Genomic DNA, 21,068 nt, shown 5'->3' on the forward strand with positions numbered 1-21,068 from the left:
AATAAAATTTTCCATAAATATATTTTTCATGAATAAATTGATGTATCAATTAATAAGAAATATCAAAAATTAAATGCGTTGTATTGTTGGTAATACATCGATTCTATATAATCAACAACTGGTATTGTGAGAAACTGTTTTATCGGCGCGATGTACTGTTTTCGGCTGACATCAGCTGACATCCGATATCGACACATTCTTCGTTTCGTATAACAAGAAGAAAGGTGAACGTAGAATCGTAACTTGTACTTATCTCATCCCAATTCCTCTCGCGCAATCGTGTTTGTACTGTTCAATTTTCATCGTTTTTATTAAACATATCTAATTAATAATGGCAACTCCAAAAGTGTGGGCAAAAATACAACCTCTGGAAAGTCCTGTCAATCTCCTAGACATTACGACAGAGCAACTGGCCGTAAGCATGCAAGAAAAGTATATATCGTTTGTCACAAAATTGTGATCTTTCTTAAGAATAATTTTTTGTATACAGATTTTATAAAACTTACAAATTTGTCTTCAATATACTATAAAAAATATAATTATAAAAATGTTTACTGTTAGAAAATTAATAAGATTGCAGAATAAAGTGCACATAACAATATTATGACCTTCATTATATTACATGAATGCTATTTAAAACTTTTATGTTAACATTACCGGTTGGAATCAAAACTTTGAAACATTTAATGAAATATATAATTTTATGTCTAATTATTTTAATGTATCTAGAGAATTGAAAAAATACTTGGATGATGACAACACAAACAATATAGACAGACAGATAGGAGAAACATTTGACGCAAGTGATACTGGCAACGACGAAGTCATAGCGTGTCTGTTACAAGCACAATTTAATGGAGAGTACAACACAATGTTGAAACGCACAGAGGAAAAATTCAATCGTGATTCAAAAGGTAATCAAAAGCGTGATAATGCATTGCATATATAATTATTTCAAGTCCATTCCTCTTATTTCAGTGAGCATTTCGTACAGTAATTATCGTAACTCTTCCCATGAGAAGGATGAGGATAGTGTAGATCCTAATGTAGATGACAGTAACAGAGACTTTGATCGTTTCGTCGTAAGTATTGCACAATATGTGTAATTTGCAAAGCGTAAATGCGAACGGAACATTATGTAGACTTGGAGTTTGTTTGTACGGCCTGTTACAAGATAAACTATGTATTGTTTTTCAGAGCGTAGAGAAAGAGTATGCTTCAATACCACGGTGCGGCTATAAGAAGATGGGAAAGAACTCTCAGATCATCACAAAACACGACATGTTGATGTCTTCCAGAATAAATGCATGCCGGGTGTTACAGTTCCCACCTGGAATTGAGACCGGGGACACTGGTGGATTCGATGTGAAATTGAATAACAAAGTATTCAATACTTTGCGTGCTTACAGCCAGGCGCAACGTTCCAAGGAAAGAGCCAAAGTCTCTCCGAAATCCAAAACCCATCCGAAATAGAAGGTCAAGATCCAACAAAATTTCTTCCCAACAGCAGTGTTCCATAATATTGGTGATGTTGCTTGATATCTTATTTATTAAAAAAAGTTCGCACACAAAAAAAAAATAGAGAGGTAAATTGATAAAACGATACGCAGAGAGAATTCTATCAATTTACCACTACGCAGTTAATATTTTTCAATGATTTAAGATATCGAATATCCTTGCCGGTAATATCCTGAAATCGTTGTTTTTGCCTGCTTACTGTAAATACGTCATGATGCTTGCACAATGTGACAAAACGAATGAATTTGTACATAACTCAACCGAATGTACATTACATGAAGCCTCCGAGAAAAGAAAAATAAATCTTGCAATTGAAAACATATCAGAATTGAAATATATTATATCCTTTATGTATAATATTGTCGTAGCATATATGTAAGAAAGAAATAAGAAATTATTAGGTGGAACCATAAAGAACAATTGCACAAAGTTGCGTGATGAACAATGTGTTGTCGTTGTTTCGTAAGTAAACGTGATCGTATCGGTTGATAACCGATAAGATCCGACGTTTTTTTTTTTTATCATGTTGCGTACAATCTACACAGGCACATGTTTATAAATTGTCCTTGGTTTTGATTAAACAAAAATATTTCGTAAATACAAAATACAAAATTACAATTGATCGATAATTGAGTCAAAAATTTTTCTATGAATATGCAGTACGTAATCCATGCGGATTGTGTTCATTGTCGATATTAGCTTCACTTCAAAAGATGCGCCTGCTATCAATAAGGAACTGATTGTGCTAACGTAACGCTGTCGGATACTTTACTCATGTATACAAATTCAATGTACATGTCACAGACAAAAAAAAAGAAACAAATGGACTAATTTACGTAAGTGTGCCTGAGCACGCATCGAAAATTTGTCCAAGTGTCAAGATTCATCCACAACATTATGTATCATTCTTTAATATTAACATATCGTTTAATCGGAAGATATGAAAGAAATAATTTGTTATATAATTTTTTTTTTACAAGATTGCACAAAAGAATTTTCAGTACTTAATTATATGTATTCCTATCTATCATTTCCTTTTTTACCGTTTAAAATGCATTTTTTTTTCAGTGAGTGCGGTGATTGTTCTCTATTGATTGATAACACTGATAATTTCGATAAGCCGATAAATGCAACAGACATATTTTTTTCCCTTTCTTTTGATTCCTATCATTTTGGTATATTTTATCATGTTATGTTGTAATCGTACTTTTCATGTTAAATTATATCTCACCTCACCTCACTTCACCTCACATAAAACATTAGAATGTATCAAATATATATATATATCAAATATACATATATTTGTTATATATAATATATATCAAATATACAAATATACATATATTTGATATATAGAAATATATATATATTTGATATAGGATGTATCAAATATATATATATGTATCAAATATATATATATTTTACATGTGTGTGTGTATGTGTGTGTGTTGTGTGTGTATGTATTTTATTACTTGTGTGTATTATGCCCTCGCTCATGAACTTTTATCATTATTTTTTGACAAATGTTCTCACAACAGTATCATTTTTCTCCTGGAATGATACTAAAATTCGAAGAATGTTGTATCAAACAATCGTAATTAATCATCTAGATCGTTAATGTGAAGAACCTCTCTGTGAGTTAAGCCAGCATTCGACAGAGTTAAGACATCTCTGCGAGGATAGAGGATCCTTCTGGGATAACTCGTTGTTATCTCAAAACTTGCTGGAGAATCTGGTTGACTAAATATCCAATGATAAACATCCTGAAAAAGAAAAAAAGGAAAACATAATTTTGTTTCTTCTATATCTCATATAAACTTACATCTTTATTTTATAAAGGTTAACTTGGCAAAATAATTATTAAAGTGACTCAATCGCATATGCGAATGTCGAGTAAACAAATTATGTACATTTCTGTTTTAGAGTTAAGAATAATATTTCTAATATACATTTATGTGATTGTTATTGCATTTTATATTCATAATTACCACGACTGTATCGGTCATAAGAAATCTTCTCTTCATCGTCCGCTCGCCGAGCTTAATTTGAAGATGACACGCGTTGGGATTAGATGGTTCCGGCTCTAGAGGCACTTTCTCAATGGTCAGTTCTTTTTCAAGTCGTATGCGCTGGATCTCTAGTTCCTGCGCGTTTAGCTGTTCCTTCTCACGAGCCTCTTGTTCCTCTCGCGCTCTTCGCTCCTCTTCTCTCTTACGATCCTTTTCTTGATCCGCGCGTAACGATTCCTCATAAGCGCGATCTTGTTGTTGTCGAAGCGATTGCGCCGCGCTGCGTTCTGCCCTAAAATATATATAAAAAAAAATAATGATAGAAAATCTTCAATCCTTTTTCAGTAGATTTTTAAGACATTGGTTTTCTTATCATTGCAAAATTTTTTCTGTTTTTAAGTATTGAAACTTTAGAATCTTATAAGCATTCCCATTTACCTTTCTCGACGTGCTTGGATCAAATTAATCTCATTACGATCTACAATCGTTTGCAAACGTGACGTTAAGTCAGAAGAAGATGGTGTACCTTCAAATCTGTAAACAAGAAAAAAAAACGTTCTTTATAATAAAGTTGCAAATAAGAAATGGAAATTTTAGTTTCAAAACATTTTCAAAACATATTCAAAATAAATAAGTCGTACGTACCGACCGACTACTGTCATTCTATTGTCCTTCAGCACAATAAGCGCCAGAAAGGGAAACCAAGAACCTGATTTGAGAGCTTCCGCAACTTTGTAGCCCTCTGCAGATTTAACGTTACATGCCCAAAATAAAGTATGTGTGTTTATATATCGGATCACATCAGGATCGCATAATGTAGTTCTGAAAAAACGCATATTTCTTGTCATATATGCTGGATACACAATATGTATGAAAAATAAGAATTTTGTAAAATATTTTTATGTAAGCGCCATTTATACTGTTTCAAAATTTCTCATTTGTTTCAAGTAAATAAACATGAAGCTTCAAAACGCTAATTATCAGTAAATAATCGAAAAAATTCAGAAAATTAATTCTGTTGTTTTTCAAACATACTGCATATGTTATTTGATTTGAAGAACAACTAGCTGTGGCAAAGATTACCTGCACCACTGTTCAACTTCTTGCGATTCATCTTTGTGCAGATATACTAGCAGAAATCTTAATTCTTGTTTTGCATCTGAAAGAGCTTGACTATAGGAGCCCTGGTAAAATACTGGATGAGTGTTACCGAATCGTTCTTTGTAAGTCCTAATGAAGTTGATTACATCTTCCACTGGATCAGAGGGCACTAAATGGAAGACATTATTTATTGACTTTATATATATATACATATACTATTAGATATTTATAAAAAATTTTAATACATCTGCAATTATTAGAGTAAAAATTATTACAAGCAATTCTAATAAAATTCAAATAATGCAAACCGAAAGCTTAGAATTATAAATTTGAATTTGCTTTAAGTGTAGTTCAGATTTAAGAGAAAACAAGATTTGCTGATTATGTGTTTGCCTACCAGGTCTAAGGTTCCTCCTAAATAATGCAAAAAGTAGTTGTAGTAAACCGCTTACTACATTGTAACACATGGAAAGAAAATAGGAAACGACACCGCCACCTCCACTGGCACTTCCAGGATAACTAAAATAAATTCTCGAACTAGTCTCATCTACAACCTGTGGCGGACGGGCACGTGAGTCTTGTGCATACATAGACGGCCTTCCTTCATAAAGATTTAATTGTTCCTATAATATAAAATTATTTGAGTGACTAAATTTGCAATAATGCAAAGCAATTAGGCGATATAATGCTTATTGTGTTATAAGTAGATGTTGAAGAGGTGCTCATATAAAATTAACTAATATATTGCAGCAGCAAACGCTGGAATTACAAAGTTCCAGAGGTAAATCAAGGTATAAAAGAAATAATGCACGATACCTGAACTGCAACTTCTAAATTCCAATTATGCCTCTGCAAAACATCTCTGCACACTGATAAATCCTCGATACCAGTGAGGTCCTGAAAATGATTATTATATCGTGAATTGTCATATCGCACGAAGATAACGCAACCTTAGAATGAAGGCCGACAATCATGTACCTGAAATTGCAGTACTTTTTCAGTCTGTTCGCCACTAAGCTCCCCTAACGCGAGATCTGCCATGGCAAGGTTTTTTTTTTCTGACGAGTCGTAGCAGAGAAAATATTTGAAAATTCAATTGTTGTGCGCGTAATTACATCGAACTCATCAGCTGATACAAGGATCGCACATACGGTATAGGTTATAGTGTGAGACCATAACCATTGGGATACGCACGACTATTTCGGCGAGAATCAATCCCGAATGTTCTTTAGTCGAGCACAAGTTCTTCGAGACGTCACGACACGATTCGCCTCATTTTTTCACCATATACACAATGTTTTCGATGTCATGACTTTTCACAGTAAAATTTACGACTTTAAGTTTTTTCTCACACATTCTCATATACGAGAATGCAGCGTCACAATAATGAACAGTTGGTACTTTTGAATTTAATAATTAGGGAATTGCGTATTTTCCTATAATAAGACCGTATTTCACTGTTAGTTGCCGGCGTTGCCGGGCATAAGATTAGGGTACATTCAGGTGTATACATTTTTTATACTAGACACATGGTTGGTTCATAACTTTATGCATATGTACGCGCCTATAAAATTTTGTCTGAATACGCCTTTACAGTTAGATTTTAAGAAATTGTTTTTTTCTATTAACGGAGCGCAGGCGGGAACACATGGACATCGATCATGTAATTTTTTCCTAGGAGCGAAAACGAAAATGAAAATTTTACGTGAATTTGATCATTCTGTTCGTCGAATTCACGTGAAACTTTTCAGTACTAAAGATGTCTTTTCTTATATATTATATATATTTCTTCTATTTTTGTTTCTTTTTCATATTTCTAATCTATTCTTTCAATTTTTTGATCTCATCTTTTATTTCGCTTTTTTATTTTTCTATTCTTATTTATTATTTATTACATGACGTACTTTGAATAGCACAAGTCAATGTCAAGCTAGATATCTCATAAAAAAAAAAAAAAAAAAAAAAAAAAGTATATGAAATGTGTATAATAAAAAATTATTAAATATAAGGCTTATATTTCTATAAAGGTGTCTTATTCATAAAATGATATCAATATGTTTAACTTCAAAAATGTAATATTCTAGCTATACAAACTTTTTCTTGAATACACTTATATATTAGAGCATAACAATGGTATTTTATTCCATTTCTGTTTCATCACTTTCACGTTTCTTCTTCCACTTTGGAAGCTTTAGCTTTGCTTCTGGGTATTTCTCAGTGAGAAAACTATGAAGCGCTCCATATTCTGCTATTAATTTCATCCTTGTATCATCACCGTGTCTTAATCGTTCTAGTTTTCTCAACTTTACTTTCCAAGATGGAAGTTTAGTAAAGAACGGCGGATATTTCTTTTTTCGTAGTACTACTTTGCCACCCATCACGTATTGCGTAAAATTGCGAATTTCATGAGACTGCACTTCTTCTGCCTTTCTGACTTTCAACGGCGATGCAATTACTTCCGGATAGTTTCCATTTTCCGACCTAAATTCGACTAAGTGTAACCGCTTCTCGTCCGCTAGTTGTTGGTATGATTTCTGCAAATTTTATTTTATTTATTTATTTTATAATAAAAATTCATACGTGATTTCTTGCGTAATATTGTAATCCATTATAAATAAGACCAGCGACTTTGCGCACCACTTCTTCATATTTAATATATTCATAATAAAAAATTTAATAACATAAACTTCAGTAAGTAAAAAATTTTTGCTATTTATTTGCATTCTTAATTTGACGTCTTGATTTAAATATCTAATATGCATTAAAAAGAGCTCGTAGGATGTTCTTACAAAATTCAATATACATACCTGTCGCAATAGACCAATAAAAAAGGCTTTAATAATATTCTGCAAATTCTTAGACCCTTCTACTTTGGCATATATATCCTTTATGCCAATTGCCTCACAACATGCTTTTATTGCACGATGACAAACAAGCCCATAACCTTCATGCATTTTCGTCACAAATATCTTTGTACGTCCAAACTGCGTAAAGAAATCGTGAAGTACTGAAAAATACCAAGTCAGATTATTAAAAAGAAAACGTATATAAATTGTGCAATATATTATATCATTTCTTACTTCATATTTATAAAAATATTACTTTAGAACATTATTTTATTATTTCTTACCAGTATGCTCCTTATATCTAGGGATAAACATTAGTTTTTGGCCAGCTCTATTCTTAGCTGTGATTGAAGCTGCTTTAGCTGTAGGTGCTTTTGCTACTGCAAATCCTGCTAGTCCATTTCCATTTCCTGTTATAACAAATAAACTAAATCTGCTCTTGCGTCCTAAAGTGCCAGTCATGCAACTTATTATTTTAGATTCCAAAATCCAACTCTCAAAGCCATCGAAATGATCTAAAAGTCAAAATTGATTATTCGTATCTAATATAACCAATACAAAAGTAACAAAAAAGAGATCATTAAATTATATTAAAGAATTTTATAATTTGATGACAATATTAGTAACCTTCTCCAACAGGATCAGGTGGTCCAAGTTTTCTGCCACCCATTTGTGCACCTGTCCAACCACGTTCCAAAGGTGATAGTTTATTCCGCCTTCGTCCGACTTGAGTTTGTCTTAGTTTTGCGAGTTTCTCTTCTCTTTCAGGGTCTACAGGTAACTTCTGCTGTTGAACTAATTCCTTTCCTCTAAATACAGAAGTATTTAAACCAGGAAATTGTATGGGAATCTTTCCAACACCAAGAAGCTGACCCCTGTTTAAATCTCTTTTTCTGGCTAAACCTTTCGCTCTGCCTCTACGCCTACCTGCATTACTGACACTTGTCACACCTTTCCACAATTCATCTCCAGATTCTATAAAAGAAAAACATAATAAAATATTAAATATATACATATATATTTCAAAAGATTTTGAAAAGAATTTACTTACTGTTCACGAAAAATGTTGCATTTTTCACATCACATTGTAAAGGAACATGTGTTTTTAACAGATATGAATACCTGGTACATAATGAATCATAAATACCTGCAAAGTTTTTTAGCCTTAGAGTATAGTGTTAGGATAGTAAATTAATTTATAATAGATATACATATAAATTATACGATAACTTGTAAGTGATATATATTTTATTCGTCGTACCATTTCTTAAAGATTGATTACTTTTTAGTGAATTCTTCACTATTGTACACATATGTAAAATTCGAAAAGTCATTTTTAAATCTTTTTAAACCTTCGCAATTTTTTGGGCGACCAAAGTTGCGAATTAATTCATTTGCAATCAAAGATCACAACTGATCATAACATTATCCAATTATCAGTCACCTTAAAACAGTTCAAAACAGTTGTGAACAGTTACTTAACTATTGCCATAAACCATAAACGTAATAAGTATAGAGTGCTTACGTCGTTCGAACGGTGGACAAAATTTGAAAAATATTACAGACGTTTCTTTATTGGTCAATGCTTATGTACGGTTTTTATGCTTACAGCTACGGAACTTGTGTACTTGGCTTTAAGATAAGGAGTGCGCAGTCTATACTTTATTATATCTATGATTGCAATGGCTGCCAAATAGCTGCCGAGAGTTGTCAAAATTTGCGGCACACGCGGCACAGGATGTGATTTTTTATGCTACATATATGTAATAAAAGGTTTTGGTAAAGGACTTTCCTAAACAAGTTTATGCATAATGAAGTGTAGGTAATGAAAAAAAGAAACACATAACCACGCGCGCGCGCACACATACACGACGCGCAACATGCAACACACATTTGTGTATATATATAATAATTGGAAAGATTCAATAATGTTTCTCATATTTTTTTAACTATAAACTCGTATTTATTTAAAAAATTGTAACGATACTTTAAATGAAGACTGTCACTTTTATCGTCAGAAGTATATTTCTGCTGTCGAAGTTATTGAAATTATCCATTCATCTTACACATTGAGCGAATTGTACACATTTCGCGATACGTCAAATTGAGTATTAAAATCAAACTAGATCTTGCAAGTGTTTATTTTTCTTTTTTTTTAATACAGTTGACAAAATCAATATTTATGATATCGCAAATTACTGATTACAATAATTAAAATCATCATGAGAACTTTGATCATTCTCTCATCTACCCCTTTTCCACCCTTTCATCCTTCGTTCTTTTTAAGGCTTAGTAGGTCGTCGAGGAGGAAGTCGTTCGCCGACCCGGAAGTGGCGCAAGCGCCATCGGAGGAGGGAGTTGGACGATCAATAAACGGCGCACTACCCCCGGTGATGGCCTCAGGAGGGCAGGAGATCAGTAGCGTACGGGCGCACGAACGGTGCACGGCGAGGGTGCGTGCGTGCGTGCGTGCGTGGGGTGTGTGCGCATAAAAGGTTAGTTGCGAGCGAGCGAGGGCGAGTGAGAGTAAAATTGACCTCTCCTCTCGATCTCTCGGCGCTGCGGGAAAAACTCGCCTCAGCATGCAACCACCGCCAAGAAAAGTAAGAAGTCAATCTGCATTCTCGCGAACTATACTAAACACGGGGGTGGGTGGGGGGGTGTTTAAATTCCGTAGAGTTCAATTTTCCATGTTGTTAATATGGAAATGTCTTTGCTCCGAGCAAAGTGTCTCTGAAACTGAAAAGTTATTTTTTTTTGTGTCAGACGCACAGGAAAATCGATCTTATTCAGAGTGCCAAATATAAGATTTTATATCGCACCGCTTTTCCGTGCTATAATTGTGGAAAAATCTGCCTAAAGGATTCTTATCTATATTGATTTTAATCTCTATATAAAACACCTCTATTGATTTTACAAACGCAATTTTCGAGACCGTATATTTTTATACAAATTAATACACAAATACCAAACAATAATAGAATAGAATAATAAAATAATGGAAAAAATATGGAATATAATTAAAAGATGTATACAGAATATAAAAATATTGACGATAATTGTAGAGAATGTATATTCAATTCGAAATTGATTTATCAAGTTTTTTTTTAGAAAGTTTTAAAAAGTATTGTATTGATTTTAATTTCTAAACTATAATAATTATGTATTTGATAACTTTGTTTATTGATTTTATGGATAATTAAAAGACTAATGATATTATAGTATATATAATAATAATAATGATATAATAATACAATATTAGAATGTGTGTGCTAGCTATCTAACAAAAGATCTATTTTCCGTAAATTGGGTCTATAACATCAAAATTTAAATATATTTGAAAAAAAAACATTTAAAAAAAAAACAAATAGCTTTATCATGATTTTTCTTCGCAAAAAGTTAACATTATATCGAGTTTTTACACCAATATTTGACACAGATATGTCTGTGAATAACATAAAATTTTTATGCAAAAATAGAATAAAAAATTAATAGAGGTATAATCGTCCGCGCCAGATATATTGGCTCCTGCAATGGTTTGCTGTGTGTGCATGTGTGACTATTGTAGCCTCCACATGACTTATTTAACATTAGACTGTGAAAGCGGTACAAAATGATGCGGTTTGCAATTTCTTATAACAATTATTTAAATTTGCAATGTTATATTTTCTGATACTTCCGTGACTTGTTGCATTGTGTTAATGATTATATTGATTAATGTCTTTTTTCTCTTAATTCTTTTTTAGAAAGGAAAGAAAATAGAAACCAATATATGTTAATCGTCGGTGTTTCTAGTGTTAAAACAAAATAACATGGGAATTTTTAATGTTTGTAATATAAAACTAAAGCAATGAAATGTTTGCTATTTAATTAATTAATTTTTCTTTGATTGTAAGGGAAATTTCGCGAAGTTTCTAAAGAATGTACATACGGAGCAAGTGGCAAAATTGCAAGCGAAAAACCAACACGAATGCGATCTTTTAGAAGATATACGGTAAGTTTTACATAAACAAGATCAGGCAACATTATTTTGTCATAATATTGTTTCTTAAACACAGACTATTTATAGAGAAAGTTTCTTTAAATTAATTTTATTTGAAAAAGGATTAAATCAAAAGTGTTGAAAAGAATCTTACTAAAGAACGTCTTTTACATACACAAAATTTTTGAATATTATTTAAAAAATGATCTTAGAAAGCCTAAAAGTTTTTTAAACGAACAATTGAATAAACATAGATTTCTGCTTCTTTCAGTAATTTTACGATAAAAAAATCTGCCATTGAAAAATCTTACTCTGAGGTAAGTAATTTCTTAATTTTCGTTATTTAACAGTTTAAGTGTGTGTGTGTGTGTGTGTGTGTGTGTGTGTGTGTGCGCGCACGTGTACTGTGTATGTATATTATATATATTCTTATATAATATATATTATAGAGTGCTAATATCGCTTTTCAGGCGTTATTGAAAATATCATCCGCATACTTGAACAAGAAGATTCCAAACATACCAGATCTCAAAGTCGATGGAGCAGAAGAGAAATGGTAATTGGAATGCGTGAAACAAAAATTTGCATATAACATTAGACCTTTTATTTTATTTTATTTTATTTTTTTTTCAATTATTTACGTACATCTTTATTCTCATCTTGAGAGTCTTAACAAGATCTTATAAGAAATGGTTTGGCATGCGTTTTACATAAAAATTTGATTTGCACGAAATTATACTGGTTTCAAACGCCAGTTGCTTATCGATTGGGGAAGTTTGCCAAGGAGAAGGGTCATAGATAAATGGCAATCCGCGGTGGGCGGTCGAATGATTACAGGAACATGTGGAACGTGTGGCGAACTGTGCTGGAGGAAAACGAAAAGCTGGCGCGCGCGCGTCTTGCAGCCGTCGAAGTCTTCCAGCAGCAGATCGCCGACGACGCCAAGGTTCTTAAGATGCACAAGCTACAGATTTCCAAGAAGGTACTGACATATAATTTCATCGGTTATTAAATTAAAATGCATTTTATATTACTTTAATATACTTGAATGAAAATGATATCAATATATACATGTAGATCTATGCAAGAATCTAAATCTTATTAAATTTAAAAAATTTAAGTGCAAAGATATTTAATATTAAAAATTAAGAAATAGTGTGCCGCTGCATGTTTTGCATTTTCGTAAAAAATTTCCGTGCCGTTTCTTAATAAAAATTTGATAGATAAACATTTTTTTAACAATTTTACGTGCAGATACTTGGCGCGAGACACGATCGTGTCTCTTGACAGGACAAATTTTTATTTAATGTGAAATTTGATTGGTGTTAACTGTGCGTAAATAAAATTATGCAATATACTATATACTTTTTGTAATAATTAAATTTCAGGCAATTGACCAATTATTGATAGTACAAAAGGAGCTACAAACCTGCGTACAGGATGTCGACAAAACGAAGAAGTTGTACTTCGACGAAGAACATAGCGCACACGATGTGCGCGATAAAGCAAAGGACATTGAAGAAAAGTATGTATATTGATTTTTACTTATAAAAGTATTTTTCAACACGTGAAACGAAAAACACGTAAAAATTTAATTCTATACATATACGTCAAAAGCATATGCATTTTTTAAGAGAATAACAAAATTTCTACAAACAGAAACTTTAATAAAATATTTTTTTGTAAAAAATTCTACAAAAATCGCTAATTTATTTTTAACTAAATTTTTCTTATACCTACTTTGTTTTTTTTTTTTTTTATTGTTATAATACTTTGATTTGCGTTTTTTCTTAACACACTGTATGTTGCTATTATTATTAGCTGACTGTATAAAACCAGCTATATAATCGTGAACGGAATAATTCATGTGCGATCGATGCTTTCAGATTGAAGAAGAAAAAAGGCTCCTTCTTCCAGTCGATAACGTCGTTACAGAAAAATAGCGCCAAGGTATATTCATATTATCGCTATCAAACGCTTTATCACTGGCATTTCAAGATGCAAATTATCGGAATCTTTTAAAATTCTTCTATTTTTTTTAAAAGCTCTTCTTGCGTGAATGTTATATATAAATTTTCAAAATAAAAATGAAAAACATTATTTAAATACTTCATTTAACAAAGAAGAATAAAAAAAATAGAAATTGTATGATCGGAATAATAAAAATTATGTGATAAAATTCGTCTGTGATTGCTCAGGTGAGCTCGAAGCGGGACGCTTTGGAGGAGAAATCAACCGGAGCACGCAATGATTACTTATTGAGTCTCGCCGCTGCCAATGCCCATCAAAACCGATATTTTGTAGTCGATTTACAGTCCACTATGCAAGTGAGTATGTCATATAAAGACGGTTATATACGGGCGATAAATCAAAAGATAAAATCAAACAATATTTTTAGTATGTAATTTTACATTGAAGACATTTTTCATTTATTATTTTACTATATTTTCATATGTTATTTATAGTATTTGGAACAAGGAGTTTACGATAAGGTAGCGGAATATTTGACGCTGATGGGACGCACGGAACTACTCACTTGTCTAGCTACGCAAAACAGCTTCGGCAAAATTCGCGATCAAGCTCAGCAGGTATATTTAAAAATCAATCACCAATGTGCAAACGAAAAATATATAAACAAGTATAATAATATTAATAATGATTAATATAACTATTACATTATTATTAATAAAATTATGAAACAAATATTAACTTTCAATCATAATAAAAAAAAAAAAAAATTAATAATTAAGAAATTAACTAATAATTAATAATTAACTTACAGCTTACTAGAGAATACAATATCCAATGTTGCTGTTTATACTATCCTGTCTTGAAGCAACACATTCAGTACGACTTTGAGCGCTGCGATAATGATCAAGTAGAAAGGTTCGTAAATCATTTATATATCGTAAAGCATCTGCATAGAGATATATCATGTAGATTTGTATTTAAATCTTACATGTTTGTGTCAACCTAATAATGATATAACAGAGGCAGTACAGCGATACTCTGTGTATAACTTTTCACAATACGGATATAATTCTCAATATACAATGATAAAATCAAAATTAAACAATTTCAGTTAGCGTTAAATTACGTTTACGAGGTAACAATTTAGATTTTGATGGCATAATTTGGGTGATATTTTTGCAAAATTCAGGGTAACCGCTGATCATGCGGCAGCAACAACGTTGGGCAAAGAGGCGCGTCGCTGGTCGACGAGAATTGCCCGTGAAGTCAGCAGTATCCGCGAAAACAATCGAAAGCTGCAGGCGCTATATCAACTCAAAGAAGCTGGTCAAAAGGTTTGTAATCTTGGTAATTTGGCCTATTTTTTTTTGATTGAGTGATCACAGAGTATATCTTTTTTTTTCTTACTTTGATATTATTACTCATTGGATATATCGCAAACTTTCATTAAGTGAAGGCCATCACTGTACGTTTGCGATAAGTTACGAGATAACTTCGAAATAACTTTACAAGATTATTTTGATAACAAATTTGTTTTTTGTTTTAAGACTGATCCGAACGATCCCAATGGTCCAGATTTAGATACTAAGATGGACGAATTAAAGCACGCTATTCGACGAGCCGAGGTACTTATTTAATCAAGATAAGAGAAAAATGATTTATTTCGATATCCAAAAGTTACACAGCCACAGTTTACACACGCACACACAAATTATGCAGTTATATGTACTTTTTGTAGAAATTGCTTCTCCTTATCATTCTGTGTATACAAATGTTTATCAATCATTTAACCTTTGTTGATCTTTTCTTGATAATACATTTATCATGAATAATTTATGTGTCTTTTTGTTATAAATAGACTGCAAAACTCAAGGCGGAAGCAAGGATAGAATGTCTTCGAAACGGCGGAGGTTTGTCAATATTCTACATTTTTTAAATAAAAATATTTTACATTAATAAACATAAAAAAATTTTTCTGTAATTATCTTTTATAATAGTTCATAATTTATAATGAAAGAAACTCTAGAGAATTGATGTATTAATTCATATTTCAAAAATTATCGATTTACAGTAAATGTGGACGAATTCCTGCAAGAGGCCGAAACACTCAGCGTTCAGGATATGCCACGTTCAGCTAGTTCCCTCTCTGTCAGGACTGACGCATCCGGTGCAGCGGTAGTTATCAGAATACACAATTACTTTTTCGGCTTGATTCTCGGTCACTGTGCCAGCTCATACTCGTTATTGAAAATTCTTTAACGCAATTGCCTGTATTATTATTCAAACAATTTTTCTAATTTTCAATATGTAAAGAATTGCACAAAATTTTTTCTTCAGGAACATCCATCGTCGGACTCGTTTTACGATAGCGACGGTGACGGCGGAAGCGATTTAACTACTGTCGAGCGGCCCGGAAAGACATCGCAGCAGGAAGAAGAAATTGAAGAAAGGCAGAGACATGATAGTGCGGAGGTTGATGGTATGTGAACAATTTTTATAGATATTTGTATAACATTTAATATTATTCTTATTTTTTAATTTATTATATTTAATTTATTCATGATTGTATTCATACGTTTCAAAATGGATGGAAAAATAATGAAAAGTTACCTTTTCAGCATTGCTGGAGCAGGAAAAGCAACGAATAGAAGAGTTGACTGCAGGCTGGGACGATCCTACAGCTGTCAACTGGAACGAGTTAAAAGACGATCAAGATATGACACATGAAATGCCGGAGATGCCTTCTAATCAACCCATTTACAAGTGCACCGCTCTTTACACTTACACTGTAAGTAATTTCACAGTATTAATTTTATAGTGTTATTTTGTAAAATATGTCAAAAACAAATATTTGAATGAAAAACAAATATTCGAAGTCATTTCAAATTGATTCTCCATGTACAAAACACGGATCATTATTTATTACGATTTTTCAATCTTTAAAGCTCTTATTGCCTTACTGTATTCATGTTGAATTAAGATGTCAAAAAATTCAAATATAAAAATTTTACTCTTACAAGGCGCAAAATCCTGACGAGCTGTCCATCGTGGAAAGCGAGCAATTGGATGTGGTTGGCGAAGGCGATGGAGATGGATGGTTAAGAGCGAGGAATTATCGCGGAGAAGAGGGTTTTGTGCCCCAAAATTATCTCGATGTGGAGAGAGAGCCGGAAGTCGCTTCTGGCGGCCTGTCTTCACAAGGCCCAGGTCTGGTTCAGCAAATTTCCTTTTCATCTGTCGACTACACTATTGATGATCACGATGCCGTTGATCCCGACGCTAATTTGCAAATCGATTCGGAAGCCATTATACAAAATCATATCGGAGGTATGTCAAGAATTGATTCCTGTATAATTTTTACCTCTTTCAGTAGGCCCTTAAAAATTGTATAAAATATGCTTAATCTATGTTTTAAAAATAGGATATTCCATTGAAAAAAGATAATCTTCAAAATTCTTTCAAGTCTCCATTTAGGAGAAAATTACAAGATAACCAACATACAGCCACTTCAAAATTTTTATTAAATTTTTGTCTAAAATATTTTCCTGTAAAATTAATAGTTACCAAGTTATTTATTAAGTTGGATAATAAATTCTAGTAACTCGTCTATATTTTGTATATTAAATTCCAGAAGCGGAGCAATATTGCATTGCGCTGTACGATTATGACGCTACGTGCGACGAGGAACTGAGTTTTCTGGAAGGCGACATCGTCAAGGTGCTTAGGAAAGAACCGCATGACGTAGACGATGGTTGGTGGGAAGGCGAGCTGAGGGGACAGCAAGGTCTATTTCCCTCTCTCGTTGTGGAACCTTGCGGTCCAGACGGAGCTCCTTTAACACCACAGGTGAGTTCAAATCTTACTAGTAACATTGTATAGATATTTATCAATCACAAATAACACATATATTGGATTTATCAATCAAATTAAATTATATTACATACCGATTACAAAATGTTCGCTGTACTACGGACTCGTCAGTAACTAACTATTTTCACGAAAACTAAGCTTCGGACAAAAGTTTGAAAAATTGTCTTAGAAATCACTCAAGAATATTTCGAAAACATTAGGTTGTTTTGAATTACCTTTATATCAATCAAAATTATAAAATAAGTCAGTTGTATACGCTATTAACTTGTAACTGGATAATTTCCTGTTCAAAAACAATTTCTATGCGAGTAGTTAAAAGAGACTAAGAACAAATTAATTAATTTTGCCATTTTAGTATATTAATTATCGTTATATCAGAAATGATATTAACACATTTTTTACTATTTTAGGACGATTTAACACCACCGAGTTCCGCGCCACCGGTCTTTACTCCACCAGAGATACCAGAATTTTTGCTGGCCGATGAGCTTGCACAATTGGAAGGTAATTATGGCTATTATTATTAATGCAAACACGTATTGGTAATCTTTATATCTACCGTTTTCTTGAAAAGTGAAGTAAAATCTCAAATTTCTGAAATTCTACTCCTTAATTCGCGATTTCCCCCACTCGTGGGAATTTATAATCGCGAGCGTCAGGAGAGACCAGAGCAACGGAATCAAAATATGATGATACGCGTTCTTGCTTTATTACTTTTAACTTTATTAAACAAAATGTATATAATTCTTTAATATGTTTTTTCTCCTTCTAATTATTGTATGATTGTTATAGAATCGCAAGAAGAGAAGCCAGTGATGACCGACGATGGAGGTTTTGCTATAAATCTGTCGAAGGACCAAAAGGACCACTATGGCTCGCAGTTCGATTGTGACCAACCGGAAGCGCCAGATATATTAGGTGAGCTTCGGGAATAAAATAAAAATCCTTAAAAAACAGGCTATCGTAGTAATCGAGATACAGAAATATTATTCACTTACATTTTAATCTATAAAACTCTATGACTTGCTGCGCAGTCGTGGAGATATCAGATGAATCGAGCGATAAGGTAAATTAGATAGTGTGATAAATTATAGAAGAGACGTTTAACACATATCAGGGAAGATTTTATTTCTTCCACATTGGAAAATTATTTGAAACATTCAGAGGAAATAATCTTAATAAGTTAGTGTGCGATCGGTCAAGATTAAAAAATATATATTTATTAAAGTTTACATTCTGATACACTGATTTTAATGGACTTTGTTAAAAAAAATTGTAAGAATTGCAAAAATTGAATGTAATAGAGTTGTAACAATAAATAATATTACATATAACAAAAAAAATATTTAGTTTCTTTTAAGGCAATTTTCGGAATTCTAGGCAACATTCTAAATTCTAGGAAAAAAAAGAGGATTTCATAAATGTAAAACAATAAAACTGTTTTCAATTTTCGTCTTGAGATTCCAATATGTGTTAAATCGTTCATCACGATATATTTCCTCTTTTTTTATTCTGTGGTTTTATGCATATGAACTATGTATGCCATAAAATTATGAGCAGATCACGCAAATACATGGTTTATATGTGGAGCCATGGAATTATCTTGTATCAAGAACAAAACTCATTTAATTTGCAGGCGATAAAGTCTGAAGACGCTAAACCGGCGGAAGACTCTGAACTCACTGACGAAGCGGACGATGTCGGTCTCGGCGTTGCCCAAATCGTTATCACAGCCGCGACTCCGATGGAGGAGGTTGAGCACCCGTTTCCGGGGGAGGAAACAGAAGAACCGGCGAAATCCACGGAAATCTCCGATGCTGATCCTGAACTTTCAAGCATGACTTCGGATCCGAACGAGAGCGAGTGTAAAGAAGAAGAGGCAACTGTCATTCTAGATGAAAAAGAGGGAGAAGAGACTGAGGAAAAATCTTTAATCGACGAACTTCCGGCTGATTCGGCGCCGTTCCCGATTAGCAGTAGTTCCGGAAGTGAAGCGGAATCGACCGCTTCTGGCCCCAGCAACGAAACTTCTCAATCTAGAGGAACGGTCGTGGAAGTGACGCAAGAGATCGCAGACGTTATGGAGGAAGAGGAAGAAATAGCGCCAGGGAGTAAAATGTTAGTAGGCGGCAGGGCCAGCATTCCGGACGAGCTACAGCCGGATCAGCTGGAGAAATTGCAGTCGTTGAAGGAATCGAATGCCTAGGGCTGACTGGGCCCTGAGGCCCACAAGGACAGGATTACCTTGCCTGATGGCCATCCCGATAACTTCCGACATCTGCTAGACTTCTGGCGATCGCCTCAAGTGCTGAGCAAGAAGGATTAATAAGACTCTTCTAATACTGATAGGTTCTTATGGTGATCGAATGGTGAAGATGTTTGGGATTGTAACTGAACTATTTTTAGGATAATACTGGCCTGCAAAACTAGACATTTTCTTTGTTGTTTTGGGAAAATAGAGTAATTTTTGTGCGCTGAATTCAAATTTGGATCTCAATAAATGCATGTTACATCAGAATTTTTAGAAAATCAAAGGAAAATGATATAAAAAGAATTACGATTTTATATGATTCTTTTTAATTAAGAAGCTTGCTACGATGATATTCAGTCGTGATAAAGATTTTTTAGGCAATTCCGAAAGTAGACCTCCAGGAGTTTATCTACGCTATTAGTTGATCGCAATGCTCAATGCTATATCGATGCTGAAGAGATAATTTGAATAAAATGAAATAATTTCTATGCATCAATCAGTGTTTGATTTCATGCAATGTGAATGTCGTTATGTTTCGCACTGTCTAAATATATCGGGTTAAAAAAAATAAAATCCATTAAAAAAAATTAGTATTTTAAAATAAAAAAAAATAAAAAAAAATGTAAAAATTGCTATTTTTGCATATTTTTCTTTTGTTCATTCAAAACTCTGATAAAGCATATTTTTTGAGGCTGAATTCGGATTTAGCACATAAAAAACTGAAAAATTACTCTTCTTTCTCATGGACTCACGTAGAGCAGTGTAATGGACGTTAATAGATCAAGTGCTGTTGAACAGTCTAGATTCTAGCCATAGATATAAAACTCATGCGCCAGACATTTATTAGATTCTGAAGAATTAAAATTTAATTGAATCATAAACACGTTGAAAATGTGTAGGTTACATATTGTAATCACAACAAATCAATTAGTAAAAAAGGGATTGATTTATAAAACTATCTAGATCGCTACATTGATCTATTAACGTACCTGAAAGAAGAGATAATAATTTGGCAACTTAAAAAAAAAAAAAAATGACAACACTGAATAAGAAATAGCCTAATGTTGATAAGGGATTGATAAGAGATATTTAAAATCAGGACATTCGCAAAGATTGTACGTTAATACAAGATCATCAAGCTACATAAAGTCATCGAGATTTCTATGTTAACCCATTGATAAAAAAGGATTCAACTGTCCTGTTTTAGGGCGATACAATCTAATGGGTTGATTAAAGAATCTCGAAGAGTTTCGGTTTAGTAAAAATTGATAAAGAAGATAAAGGGATTTTCTTTCGTAGAAAATGATGTACAGCGAAATGGGGTAAATAGAGAATTGTCAATACCCGTGTACTACAAAGGGTGTAACTATCTGCGCACAGACGGTGGTGTACATTTGAAGGAAATTACACTGATGTTGCATGTAAAAAGAATTATTTCATTCAATTTTTCTCATCTTTCGTTTTCACCCAACTCATTCATTCCCAAAGAATCGCACGATGCAAAGAATCACGAAGCTAAA

General features: G+C 32.9%; 4 protein-coding genes across 5 annotated transcripts; 2 read left to right on the forward strand and 2 right to left on the reverse strand.

The window, feature by feature from the left end:
- Positions 1-161: 161 nt before the first annotated feature.
- LOC105674676 (serine/threonine-protein kinase RIO3) lies at positions 162-1,840 on the forward strand. Its single transcript, XM_012371182.2, has 4 exons — positions 162-432; positions 730-914; positions 979-1,082; positions 1,198-1,840. Exons 1-4 carry the CDS (start codon positions 332-334, stop codon positions 1,471-1,473), a joined length of 666 nt encoding a protein of 221 aa, XP_012226605.1. The 5' UTR covers positions 162-331; the 3' UTR covers positions 1,474-1,840.
- On the reverse strand, positions 1,830-6,097 carry Faf2 (Fas-associated factor 2). Its single transcript, XM_012370614.2, has 8 exons — positions 5,607-6,097; positions 5,445-5,525; positions 5,026-5,251; positions 4,611-4,797; positions 4,173-4,349; positions 3,966-4,061; positions 3,507-3,819; positions 1,830-3,281 (listed from the first exon to the last, which is right to left on the reverse strand). Exons 1-8 carry the CDS (start codon positions 5,667-5,669, stop codon positions 3,117-3,119), a joined length of 1,308 nt encoding a protein of 435 aa, XP_012226037.1. The 5' UTR covers positions 5,670-6,097; the 3' UTR covers positions 1,830-3,116.
- Positions 6,098-6,685: 588 nt separating this feature from the next.
- Positions 6,686-8,967, reverse strand: mRpS5 (mitochondrial ribosomal protein S5). The gene is made up of 6 exons (XM_012370623.2): positions 8,736-8,967; positions 8,526-8,621; positions 8,102-8,449; positions 7,759-7,989; positions 7,436-7,635; positions 6,686-7,162 (listed from the first exon to the last, which is right to left on the reverse strand). The coding sequence occupies exons 1-6, from the start codon at positions 8,806-8,808 to the stop codon at positions 6,767-6,769; spliced, it is 1,344 nt and encodes a 447-aa protein (XP_012226046.1). The 5' UTR covers positions 8,809-8,967; the 3' UTR covers positions 6,686-6,766.
- A 504-nt stretch (positions 8,968-9,471) lies between these two features.
- On the forward strand, positions 9,472-20,979 carry nwk (nervous wreck). Of its 2 annotated transcripts, XM_012371102.2 has the most exons (22): positions 9,786-10,077; positions 11,371-11,468; positions 11,728-11,773; positions 11,927-12,012; positions 12,294-12,438; positions 12,845-12,981; positions 13,343-13,406; positions 13,655-13,783; positions 13,922-14,044; positions 14,239-14,342; positions 14,617-14,761; positions 14,975-15,052; positions 15,286-15,337; positions 15,499-15,602; positions 15,765-15,906; positions 16,046-16,215; positions 16,448-16,754; positions 17,059-17,273; positions 17,708-17,801; positions 18,090-18,215; positions 18,332-18,363; positions 18,934-20,979. In XM_012371102.2, exons 1-22 carry the CDS (start codon positions 10,057-10,059, stop codon positions 19,501-19,503), a joined length of 2,988 nt encoding a protein of 995 aa, XP_012226525.1. In that variant the 5' UTR covers positions 9,786-10,056; the 3' UTR covers positions 19,504-20,979. The 2 variants fall into 2 exon arrangements, with proteins under 2 accessions (XP_012226527.1, XP_012226525.1); XM_012371104.2 differs by lacking the exon at positions 18,332-18,363 and having other exon boundaries at positions 9,472-10,077; positions 18,934-19,104.
- The last annotated feature ends 89 nt before the right edge of the window (positions 20,980-21,068 follow it).

Source organism: Linepithema humile, chromosome 1, assembly GCF_040581485.1.
Source record: "Linepithema humile isolate Giens D197 chromosome 1, Lhum_UNIL_v1.0, whole genome shotgun sequence".
In the NCBI taxonomy this organism is placed as follows: domain Eukaryota; kingdom Metazoa; phylum Arthropoda; class Insecta; order Hymenoptera; family Formicidae; genus Linepithema; species Linepithema humile.